Source organism: Theobroma umbraticum, unplaced genomic scaffold (genome assembly GCF_002168275.2).
Source record: "Theobroma umbraticum cultivar Fairchild unplaced genomic scaffold, ASM216827v3 scaffold_30.0, whole genome shotgun sequence".
NCBI classification, from domain to species: Eukaryota; Viridiplantae; Streptophyta; class Magnoliopsida; order Malvales; family Malvaceae; genus Theobroma; species Theobroma umbraticum.
Window position 1 is genome coordinate 13023931 of NW_018397254.1, and position 13068 is coordinate 13036998.

Here is a 13068-nt window from a genome sequence, read left to right on the forward strand (position 1 = left end):
CAATAACTTAATTAAATAATTTAATTAATTAAGCTCAACAATTTAATTAAATAATTTTAATCAATTAGGTCTAATAACTTAATTGTTTAATTTAATTAATTAGGTTCAATGACTTAATTAAATAATTTAATTAATTAGGCCCAATGGTTTAATTAAACAATTTAATTAAGCAATTTTAATAAAGTGCTTGAGAAGTTCATAACTTCTAATTTGATTAAGTCTAACTTAATCACTTCTCCTATTTTATATTCAACATTTATTTTAGGTGTGTGATCCATTAAGCTTATAAAATGTTGGCAATGAACTCAATATATAATTCTTAATTTAAATTGAGAATTGGATACATTTAAACTACTTTAAATTTATCATTAATCAAGTTAACTACCTAGAGTTCATAAACCAAGATTGGGATCTAGCAAACCATCATGGCCACCAAAATGTTAGAAGAATCAAGATGATTTGACTCAACCTTTCAGTGATCAACTTTTCAGTGTAATTCATTCATTCATCATATATCTCAGAGATGATAAGAGCATGGTGTAGTGTCTACTCTTATTGATATTCATATTCGTCCTTAAAGTTTGATCATCAGCTTTATAAAAACTTATGAAACTCCTTTCATAATCTTCAAGTCGCCTTGACTACTCATTTACCTTCACTTGCTTCATGTTATACCTAAAAGCATCTGTTTTGGCATCTTTGGCTAGGCACTCGTAAGGATGAAATCAAAACATAACACTCCACATATAAGACAACTTGGTGTCTCAAGTCTAGGGAGTATTTACACAACTGACACATGAGAAGTATTGCATAAACATTTGAGTGAAATACCAAATGCACTTCTCATGGCGGGTCATGTTCAGTGAACTTGCTCTTCTAAGCAAGTACTTACATTCTAGTTCCAAGTATCTCTATACTTCAATGTATGAGATCGATTGCTTACTTCTCAAGTAAAGAATATAGAATGTGTCAGTTTTTAGGTGTCATTGATGTCTAGTCTCAATGATATATTGACCAAGAACATTTTGAGATTACGCTTTGATGCATAAAGATCTCATAACTACAACCCATTACAGTTCCCTTGTAAGCATATTAATCTAATAGACTTTATTTAATTAGACTTATAACTTATTATAATTGATGTCTTATTGAAGAAGGAAAACTTTTAATCATTCAACATGAATGATGTTGTTGCATGATTAGAATCAAGCTTTAACCAATTTTAATTGGCTGCAGGGCTCATCCCAACAAATGTATCGATGCATGTTTATCTTTAACCTAATTTATCGATACATTCTTGAATGTATCGATACAATTCCTCTTGTGGGCCTTGCATTGTTCATCTTATCATGAATGTATCAATACATTTGGCAATGTATCGATACGTTTTCTCGTGTAAATAGTTTCAAGCTTTTTTTAATTACCAAAAATCCAACTTAACACCAAAATTCCATTTCCTATTAATCTTATACCTCAAGTAACTCATATGATTCAAAATCCTCATATATATGTCCTCAAACATGCATTAAATTAAATCAAATCCTCAATCTATACAATTAAATTATCATTTTCATTGATATTTACCTTAATGTCATACTTAAATGTCAAAGTGTCAAACATTCACACAATTTCATTAAGGCTTTTAATTGACCCCCCACATTCATAGTTATTTATCTCTAGACATAATCATATTCATCAAAACTTAAATAACTCTTTTAAGTCACTTGGCCAATTTCAGATATAAGTCATATAAAAAATCAGGGGTGTTACACTAAACTTCAAAAAGTTCTCACAAAAGCATAAAAGAAAAAGATTCATGTTAGATGAGTAAAAGGATTATGACAATCACTTCTCCAATGAAGAGACAAAGCAAATGGGTTGTAACAACTAGTGGAGCATTAAAGGCCAAGAAACATATAAAGCATTTGACTAAAAAAGTTTTATCTACATAGAAAGAAAGACTTGAAGAAATGAAGATCCACACATCTAATCATGTACTTATAAAAGTGGTGCAAAATCTCAAGAATATTGCCTTATCAACAACAAGTTCTTGAAGCACTAGTAAGCTTGAAGATCACACACTCCTAGGTAAGAACCTAAACTGACCCTAATAAAAGCCGATCATGTTGAAAATCTTGTAAAAGAGAACTTAAGCAAAAGTTAGTACACCGAAAAAAAGTGTTTTAAGGTTGAAAATCTTGTAATTGACAAAATTAGGCAAAATGTTAAGGCACTAAAAACAAAAAGAAGCATAAAAAAAATGATGAGCTACGTTTTGACTTGATCCTTATTATTTGGAAGTATGAAGGCCTCTTGATCTCATTGCCAAGTTTAGTCAAATCCAAAAGAAAATTTTTTAGTTTAAGAATTAATGATCCAAATCTTTTCACTTGAAATATAAGTGTGATAATGAAATTACCAAGATGATAATGATACTTGAAGAGTAAATCAAGTTGTACTTCTTTTGAAATTTCATGATCAAGCCATCAAATTTTAAGTGAAGCATATTGCTTCTTTAAGTTGAATTTCTTTGAAGCTTAATTTGTGATCAACACAAAGGTTAAACATAAAAGTGTTTCCAAATATTGATCCTAAGAACTCCATAATTCTCTTGAGAAAAGCTAAATTATCTTCCAAATCAATGAATATTGTAAGGCTCTATAATAATGGCTATATTGCATCAAACAAGCAAGTAGCAGAGTGGACACTGGAAAGATAATAAGTATCTTATTATCAGTGATAATCTTATCTCTATTTTTAGAAAGAAAGTTAACATTCTAGAAAAGGCTATGTCAAATTAATATGTGTCTATTTACCATGCGGAGAATGCTTGTCTTTAATGTATTTAATGAAGATGTGTTTTTACCGTGTCATATGGCTTATGTGCATGATACACAAATCATTAAAAGAGAAAAGAGATCAAAGATTCCGATTGTTGAAAGAAGATGGGCTATGGATTATTTTGGTTCAATTATGTCAATAACATGCAAGCAAAGGAAAATTTCAAAATGGAAGTTAGTAATTTTACATGATGACTATGAACACTTCTAGTATGGGCAAAAAATTTAATTTGTTCTTGGTGATTTCTTGATATTTTGGTATGAAGAAAATTGGCAAAAGAACTCTTTTATAGAGTAAAAGTCCTACTCTTAATTGATTACGGAGTGTGCTACCAATTGCAAGATAACTCTTCCAAGATTATTACTCTATGGTAAGATGTTTCTGCCAAGACAATAATTCTATCGCCTATAAGTAGGCTAAGCATAATTCAAATTAAAATTGAATTCAAAATTTTCCATGGTTAAACCAAGGCACATTAGGATTCCAAAATACCTAGGAAAATAATTTGTTTTTTAGCATAATACTCAAAAAAGTTCTTGAACTATTCAAGAAAATTGAAATAAGTCTTTATTCTTTTATTGCATTCAATCAAGCCTTTATATTTTTATTTTGAGTTAAATAAACTATTATGACTAATAATTAGCTAATTGTCATTAATCAAAATGTTCATAGTCATTTTATGTCTATATGGGCCAAAATAAACCATTATGATGTATCAACATGTCATATTAGTATCACATCAGCATTTTATAGCATTAAATGACAAGTGACATTTTAACTAAGTAAACCATTAGTCATAAGGGCTTATTTGATATAAAATAAAAATAAAAGGTCTTGATTGAACACAATAAAAATAAAGACTTATTTGAATTTTCTTGAATAGCTTAGATACTTTTTTAAATAGTATGCCTTTTTTTTTTCATTGATTAAAAGCTCGAACCAAATAGAGTGCAAGCAAACATGGTGCCAAAATAAAATTGAATTTCAAGTTTTGTCCACTTGTTGGATTCATCTTATGTGAACAAGTCTTGAAAGGGCATTTGTAGAAGGAGAAATATTTTATGCAATTACAAGATACTACATGTTTTTCGAAATTAGTAAATTGAAGAATTTTTCAAAGATGAATCATATATCACCATGTGGACTTGATGACATCATTTAAGTTAGCCATGTAATTAATTGCAAATAATTTATTCTATTACCTAAAGTAAGATAAAAACACATGATTTGACAAATTAAATCTTAAAGACTCACAATTAGACGAATTAAAATTCACTTATGGGACATCCATTTTATCTTTAAAAAAATTAAGATAATTTAGAGCTAAAAATCAAATATATCCAATCAAAATTTAAAAACTTGGAATATGACCAATCAAAAGACCATCTATGAGTCATTATTTTTTATCTTTAATTAAATTAAAATAATTTAAAGATAAACCAATGAGATTAAATTCTCATGGAAGTCTCTCATTTAGTGTCTATTAGGCTTAGTTTTTTCTCAACTTATTTATCTGTTAAAAACAGAAGTCAAGCCAAACAAGATTTTAAAAACCTTTAAAAAAATAAATTTTTTTAAAGAACAAAATTTAAAAAAAAAATTTCAAGAGAAACTCTAGAGAGGAGCTTTCTCTTCTCTTTATTTAAAAATATGTTAGCTTTTCAGGAGAATTTTTTTTTTCCAAAAATGTCCTCAACTATTAAATATAATCTCAACATTAACCTCTCAAAAAATACCTCCCTTTCAATCGATCTCCCTCTCTTTTCTCTCTCTCTGCAAGTCACCCTTCTCCAACACAAACTGTAATCTCCATTTCCTCTACGTCTCTTTGCACAGACTACTAAAAAGGAAAAGGAAAAATAGAAATCGTTACATGGGTAAAAAAAAGAAAAAAAGAGATTATTAATAATAATGAAGAAATGAGTTCATATACTTATAGAAGAGCATTGGATGACAGTAACATGGGTAGAGTTCACAACCAAATAGCTGTTGCATTGATGAAAAATAGAAATCGTTAATTTATAAGATATTTATAAATTATATGTTACTCATAAATTATTTATGGAATTATTTTTTTATGATTTATTATTAATTATAAATTTTATGTTATATAAAAAATACTTTTTATATTTTTAAAAATTTAGCTTAAATAGATAAAAAAATAAAGTTAACTTTTTTTCATTGTAAACAAAGGAATTCGTTATTAATATAAAGTTATTTATTAAATACATTTTATGGTAATTTTAATAAAAATTAGAGCTTATATAAGTTATTCTTCCAAACAGTTTATCTATAAAAAAGAATTTATAAAAAAAAATTTATTAAATAGTTTTAACTTAATTTTAAAAATTATTAATTTTTATAACAATTTTATAATAACTTTCAAACCAAAAAAAAAAAATCAAACCAAACAGTTTTCATAAGAGTTATAGACTCTTAGCACTATAAATATATTGCTCTTCCAAGTCATTCGACACACAGTTAAAAAGCATTTGACACACAGTTAGGAAAGAAAAGGATTCTAAAGAACAAAAGGATCCAAAACTCCGCAAGTTCAAGAAAGTAGGAAGATCTGAAATTTTGTTAAGAGTTCCAACCTATTAGTCTTCTAATATAAAAAATTTTCAAAAGTGAAAAACTTTTGAAGAATACAAATATTAGACAAGTCATCCAGACCTTGGAAGTGTATTTTTATTCATTACTGTTTCATTTTAAAGAATTTTCAGTTGTTATTTGCCTCTAAATTTTTCTTGTCTTGATCTTGACACGAAATTTACGTGTACAATCATAAAGCGCAGAATAAAACTCTTGCCAAGCTACTTTTTGTTTTGTTTTTTAATAAAAAAATGAAAAGCTCGACCCAAGTCCTCATCTCATGCATGGTTTGAAGAGAACACCGCACAAGACTATTCCCTCTGCATAGTAAAACAGCCCAACAAGCTGGAAACTTCCTTGGTTTTTGTCCTGATAATAACAAGCGGTCGAGGAGCCAAAGAGTGCTTGAATTTACAAATCCGTTTACTTAAATACCCCTTCTGGAAACACCCTGCCGCTGAGGGCGTTCTTGCTTATCTAAAAGCTGGCTTTTTCTAGATAGTTCTTCGTTGCAAAGGAAATAACACCGTGTTTTGAACACCCAGCTCTGGAATTCTCCTCTATATATTGCAAGTCTTTCGGCTTTCTAAGCAACAATCCATCAGAAAATAATCCGCCAAAAAAATTTCCAGTTGTGTCATAAGTCTCCATTTCCCGTTCAAGACCATGACAACAATACCTGAAGAAAACGTTCGAGTAGAAGGATCGCATGAGCCATCCCCAACCTCCACCACAACAGATGCATCACAACCTCATCAACCTTCTATGCAGGCACCACCATCGGAAGAAGACGCTAAGAAATGGGGCACGTACGTCATGGGGCCGCCAGCAGCCCCAGCTGTTCACCCTGACAACCAGAAGGCAGCTTTATGGCGTGCCAGTGAGCAGCAAATCTATGAGCTTCCCTACCTCGTTTATTCCCCTGCAGAAAAACCAAGCCACAATCCTTTTGAACCTGTGATTAACATGTTCAATTCCTGGAGTAGAAAGGCCGAGACCATAGCACGCGACATCTGGCACAACCGTAAGTTGATATTGGAAACTATGAATTTTATCTCAGATGTTTATTATGTAATTGAAAGTGTCTCTTAGATCATTTCCAATTAAATTTTCGTGAACATTTTTCATCGAAATCTGAATAATTACATGATTAGATTCTTACATGCATCTATAAATGAAATTACAGTTAAAACTGGACCGTCTGTGTCTGAAGCAGCATGGGGTAAAGTAAACCTGACAGCAAAAGCAATAACAGAGGGTGGGTTTGAGTCTCTCTTCAAGCAGATTTTTGGAACTGACCCAAATGAAAAGTTGAAGAGGACGTTCGCCTGTTACCTCTCTACAACAACTGGCCCTGTTGCTGGAACCCTCTATTTATCAACTGCTCGGGTAGCCTTCTGCAGTGATCGTCCCTTATCCTTCACTGCTCCATCAGGTCAGGAGACTTGGAGCTACTACAAGGTAAGATGCACTTTAGGATCAATGATAAATGGACCACTAGTGTAGGCAATTGGGCATCACTGAAATTATTGCTGTCTTAATTAGTTGGGGAAGGACTTCTAAATAGCAAATTAAACAAACAAGTACTAACTAAATTTAGTTAAATTTTGCATTAATTGGTAATGACCTGAACAACAAGACTGTCTTGAACAGATTATGATACCTTGGGCGAATATAGGCACGGTTAATCCTGTGGTCATGAAGGAAAATCCACCGGAGAAGTACATCCAGATTGTTACCGTCGATGGTCATGATTTCTGGTTGATGGGATTTGTTAATTTTGAGAAAGCATCGTTTCACCTTTCAAACGGCGTGAAAGATTTCAAGGCAACCCAGAATGCAGCGAAACCAGTAGTTGCGTAGTGGAAGAACGTTATTCCCCTCTTGGACCTTTATATTTGTACTCGTAGAAATTTTGGTTTTCTAAATCATTTGTTATAATTTTTGTTTTCCTTCTGTCGAGAGTTGGGGGTTTTTCTTGGCTCGTGTCTTTTTTCTACATATTTGTTTGTTTATCTATGTGTGGAGATGACATCTCCGCTGTTGTCAATCTGTGTTTCAATATATTCAATGAAACTTTCTGTCTATTCCATTTACTTTAGAAATTAAATCACACAAATCTTATTGAAATATGGATGTTCTCTACATCAGAAAAAATCGAAGGATAAAATGAAACAAACAACCAAAAGATGGACAATGAACGAAGCCCAAGTGGTCAATTAGGGCTGCCATTCCTGGACTTGGGTTAGGAATTTTACGAACCCAATCACTCAAATTTGGCTGTGTGGTTTCGTAGTAAGCAATTGAGAGACTAGAGACTCGATAAGTTAATTTATCGGCCTTTTGAGAAAGGATGAAAAAGTTAGGCCCAAAAAAGAGCTCTTTCCTTTGTCACGGGGATTCTTGGTCTATAGTTATATTTTTATTGATCAAAACAAATACGAAGTCCTGCATTATAGCATTTTGTTCAATTTAATTATTCTATCTAAAACTTGATTAATTTAACCTTTATACTTTAGGTGCAATTAGGTTCATATAAGTAACTTCATCCAGATTGATTGTTAATAATATTGATATGGCACTAACATGGTATTGACATGTAAGATGATGCCATGTGATGTTGACGTGAATTTTTCATTTTTGTTATGAAAATATAATTTAAAAAAAACAAATAAAGATAATTTGAAAGGATAACTTAAAAAAGAGAAGAAAAAAAGTATTTAGAGGAAGAAAGAAGATGCTATTGAAGTGTGTGTTTACAAATGAAATGAGGGGTCTATTTATAGACAATCAACTTTTTATTTCGATAGAATTTAGAAGATAAAAAAAAAACTAAGGGACTAGATAGATTAAATCCTAATGTTCATATAATCTAATTTACATTCAAATCTGGATATAGATACATAAATGGATATTTACAAAAGTATTTATAACACTCATCTTTGAATATCCATTGTATTAAGAATATACTCTGTTAAAACTTTACAAGAAAAAAACCTCATGAGAAAAAATCTCACTAAAAGAAAAAGAGTACATAATTTTTTTGAAGAATACGCTTTTGAAATGCTGCCTCATTAAAAACTTTATCAAGAAAAATTCAGTGCGAAAAACCTTGATGAAAGAAAAGAGTACAATTTGTATTTTATTCTCCCTGATGATTACATTATTTAATATCTTTAAAGCAGTGGATTCTGATATTTTATATCAACTTTTCAAATGTTGCAATAAAAAGGGGCTTTAGTGAACAAATTTGCTAGATGGTCACTTGAACAAATTTGTTAAACACTAATATCATCATTTTATTAAAGTTCATGAGTGAAAAAGAATTTTGATGAAATATGTTTTGTTCGATCGCCTTTAATGTATTATTTCTTTAATTGTGCTATGCAAGCAACGTTATCCTTGTATAATATTGTTAGAATTCTTTCTTGGTTGACAAGCCACACGTTTCTCAAATATATTGAGTTACAGATCTTAACCAAACACATATATGACTTGCCTCATGAATTGTTAAAAGCTCTACATAGTTAAAAGAAATAGCAACTATAGTTTGTTTTATAGAACGCCATGAAATAGCCGTACTTCCATATGTGAATAAATAACCTATTTGGGATTGAGTTTTGTGTGGATTAAATAAATATTTTGATCTACGTAACCAATTAAATATAATTTTAATGCATTTGAATAATATAAGCCCATATCATTGTTCCTTGGAGATATCAAAGAATATGTTTAATTTCATTCCAATGTCTTCGAGTTGGATAAGAACTATATCTTGCTAATAAATTCACAATAAATGATATGTTAGGTCATGTATTGCTAGCATGATACATCAGTGCTCTAATTGTACTAAGATATGAGACTTCAAGATCAAAAAGTTCTTCATTAGCCTCACGAGGTTTGAAAGGGTCTTCTTTTACATTTAGGGACTTTATAACCATTGGTGAACTCAACGAATGTGCTTTGCCTAAATAAAATCATTTTAGCACTTTTGCTAGATAATTAGATTAATGGATAAAAATTTCATTTGTCAAGTGTTCAATTTGAAGACCTAAACAAAATTTTATTTTTTCAAAATTTTTTATCTCAAATTCTTTCTTTAAATAATCCACAACTTTTGATGACTCTTCAAGAGTTTCAATAATGTTTAGGTAATGAACATAAATAACAATTATCAAAAATTTCGATTTGAATTTTTTTATAAAAACACATGGGCATATAAAACCATTTTTACAGCCTTCTTTCAACAAATATTCACTAAGACGATTATACTACATGCATCCCTGATTGTTTTAATCCATATAAAGATTTATTTAATTTAATCGAATAAATTTTTTAAGAATTCAAATTGTGTGCTTTAGGCAACTTAAATTCTTCGAGGATTTTCATATAGGTATCATTATCCAGTAAGCTATATAAATAGGCTGTAACTACATCCATTAGATGCATTTCAAGGTTTTCATATATTGCCAAACTAATTAAATATCAAGATGTAATTACATCCACCACATGAGAATATGTCTCTTCAAAATCAATACCAGGTTTTTGGATAAAACCTTATGCAATAAGCCGTGCTTTGTATCTCACAATGTCATCCATCTCATTTTGTTTATGCATAAATACTCATTTATATCTCACTGGTTTTACACCATTTGGTGTATGGACTATAGGTCTAAAAACTTCACGTTTTGCAAGTAAATTTAATTCCATTTTGATTGTATTTTTCCACATTGGCCAATCATTTCTATATTTAAATTATTCAACAAATGTATATTCAAGATCCTCATTTTCTTTTATAAGATTGAGCATTACATTTTATGCAAAAATATCATCGACTTTTATTTCATTCCAGTTCCATCTTTTCCTGTCATAACATAATTTATTGAGTTCTCTTCATTTTTTTTGATTTGAGGTATTTGAATTTCTTCTGTAATTATGTTAGAGGTCTTTTTAGGAGTTTTTGTTTCCTCTTCTTAATCATATTGAATAGTTGCTCCTTTTTTTTTAGGATTTTAATATTTGGAACTGATTGATCTTCCACAGTTTTGGCATGTCTTATGCTTATTAGCAATAGCAGATTATCCTCTATTAATTCTGGTTGGAGCATTTGCAGTTGGTATATGAGACTTAGTTACTTTCTTTAGGTCGGTAAATGCATTTGGCAGTTGATTTGCTATATTTTGCAAATGAATTATTTTTTGAACTTCTTGTTCACATTGGTTTGTACGATGGTCAAAACTAGATACTGATAATGCATAACAAGATATTTCTTTTTTCAGCTGCTTATTTTCTCCCTTTAATGTTGAAAAATTTATTTTATTAAAATGGCAATTAGCAAACCTTGCAATGAATAAATCTCCTATTAAGGGTTCTAGATATTTAATTATAGATGGAGATTCATATCTAACATATATTCCTAACCTTCTATGAGGACCTATCTTTGTGCATTGTGGTGGAATAATTGGATCATATACCACACATCCAAAAATTCATCGATGGGAAATATTTTGTTCCTAACCATAAACTAATTGTATAGGAAAGAATTATGATAACTCATTGACCTGATGCGCACAAGTGCTACTGCATGTAAAATTACATTTGCTTGGGGGGTTTAGATTTCATAAATAATGGCCTTGAAATCGGTCTGAGGAGTTTAATAAATGATTTTGCTAGACCGTTTTGTGTATGGACATGAGTAACAGATTGTTCAACATTTATTCCAATTGACATGTAATATTCATTAAAAGCTTGAGATGTAAATTCACCTGCATTGTCAAAATGAATTGTCTTGATTGTGTATCAGAAAAATGTACTCACAAACAAATTATTTGCGCAAGTAATCTTGTAAATGCCAAATTGTGAGTTGATAATAAGCACACAAGTGACCATCTTGTCGATACATCGATTAAAACCATAAATAATATAAAAGGTCCACATGATGGATGTATAGGTCCATGTATATCACTATGAATACGTTCAAAAAAATGTAAGGGATTCAATCTGAATTTTAGTTGGTGATAGTTTTATAATTAATCTAGCTTAAGAACATGCAATACATGATAATTTATTAGATTGAATACATGATAATTTATTAGATTGAAAAATGTTCAAGCTTTTCAATGGATGACCACATGAATTTTTAATAATTTTTCACATCATTATTGATTCGGGATGGCTTAATTAGTCATTGCTAATATTAAAATTATCATTAAACTTCTAGTTTACTATAGCATAAGTTTCAATCATTTTAATTTTTGTGTAGTACATTCTACAGGACAAAATGGGTAATTTTTCTAATGCACACTTTTTACCCAAGATAATAGATGTAATATAAAGATATTCAATGTATCTTTCATTCATTGTCTCAATATGATATCCATTCAGATGAATGTCTTTAAAACTTAATAAATTTCATTGAGACTTAGTAGAAAATAATGCATATTTTATTATAAACTTTACTCCTCCGAGTAGTAAAATATTGGCTCTTCTAGAGCCTTCAATTAATCTTATATTACCATATATTATATTGACATTAGCTTCTTCCATTGTCAAGTGAAAAAAATATTTCTTATTTTTAAATATAGTGTGCATTGTAACACTATTTATTAGACATATATCTTCATTATTGAATTTGGATCCAACCAGATGAATATCTATATTTTCTTCAAGAAAATAAACCCTAATATAATAAGAAATTTACAAGTTGACATAGAAGAACATTAAATATAAACTTTATTATTTTAAAAAAATTTCCTAATAGACATACTAAAACACATCAACTTTTTAGAGTTATACTAAAACATGACAAGTTCTTAATAAAGTTATACTAAAATACATCAGCAAACAATTTAAGAAATTTCATTATTGGGATTTTAATCACCAATTAAATGATCAATTCGTCTTTTAGGATGAGCAAAAAAATTAGTAACATTCAAGTGTGTTATATCAACTTGGCCATATTTTCAACAAAATTTATTTCAATATTTTTTCCTTTATCTTTCAGTAATGCTTGATAAAGTTCAACAAGATGTTTTGGCGTACGATAGGTATGTGACCAATGACCTTTCATGCCACATCGATGCAGACATTTTCTATATTCTTTTTATTTTGTCCACCTTTGTCTTTTTCTTGTATCTTTTCACTATTTATCCACTTCTATTTAGTGTTCTTATTTGTGTAATCGCCATGATTGTGATAATTATGGCAACTTCTTCCACATCCATGGTTATCACCATAATTATGCCCAAGACCAAAATCATAATTTTTAAAAAAAGTCACATTCACTTTAAGGAATAAAGCAGAACTAGTTGGGCGAGATTCATGATTTTTCATCAATAGCTCGTTATTTTCCTTAGCCACAAGAAGATAAGAAATCAATTTAGAGTATATCTTAAAGCCTTTTTCACGGTATTGCTGTTGCAAGAGGACATTTGAGACGTGAAAAGTAGAGAATTTCTTTTCCAACATATTAGCATCAGTCATCTTTTCTCCACACAATTTTAGTTTAGAATTGACTTTATATAATGCCGAGTTATACTCACTTACAGTTCAAAAATCTTACAATCATAGATGCATCTAATCATAATGAGCTTGTCACAGAATTACTATTTTCTGGTGGTCATATCTTTCTTT

The 13068-nt window shown here is 29.9% G+C and overlaps 1 protein-coding gene across 1 annotated transcript; it reads left to right on the plus strand.

Moving 5' to 3' along the window:
• The first annotated feature begins 5998 nt into the window (after positions 1-5998).
• LOC110417972 (GRAM domain family protein) lies at positions 5999-7532 on the plus strand. Its single transcript, XM_021430587.2, has 3 exons — positions 5999-6460; positions 6623-6897; positions 7090-7532. The coding sequence occupies exons 1-3, from the start codon at positions 6103-6105 to the stop codon at positions 7297-7299; spliced, it is 843 nt and encodes a 280-aa protein (XP_021286262.1). The 5' UTR covers positions 5999-6102; the 3' UTR covers positions 7300-7532.
• The last annotated feature ends 5536 nt before the right edge of the window (positions 7533-13068 follow it).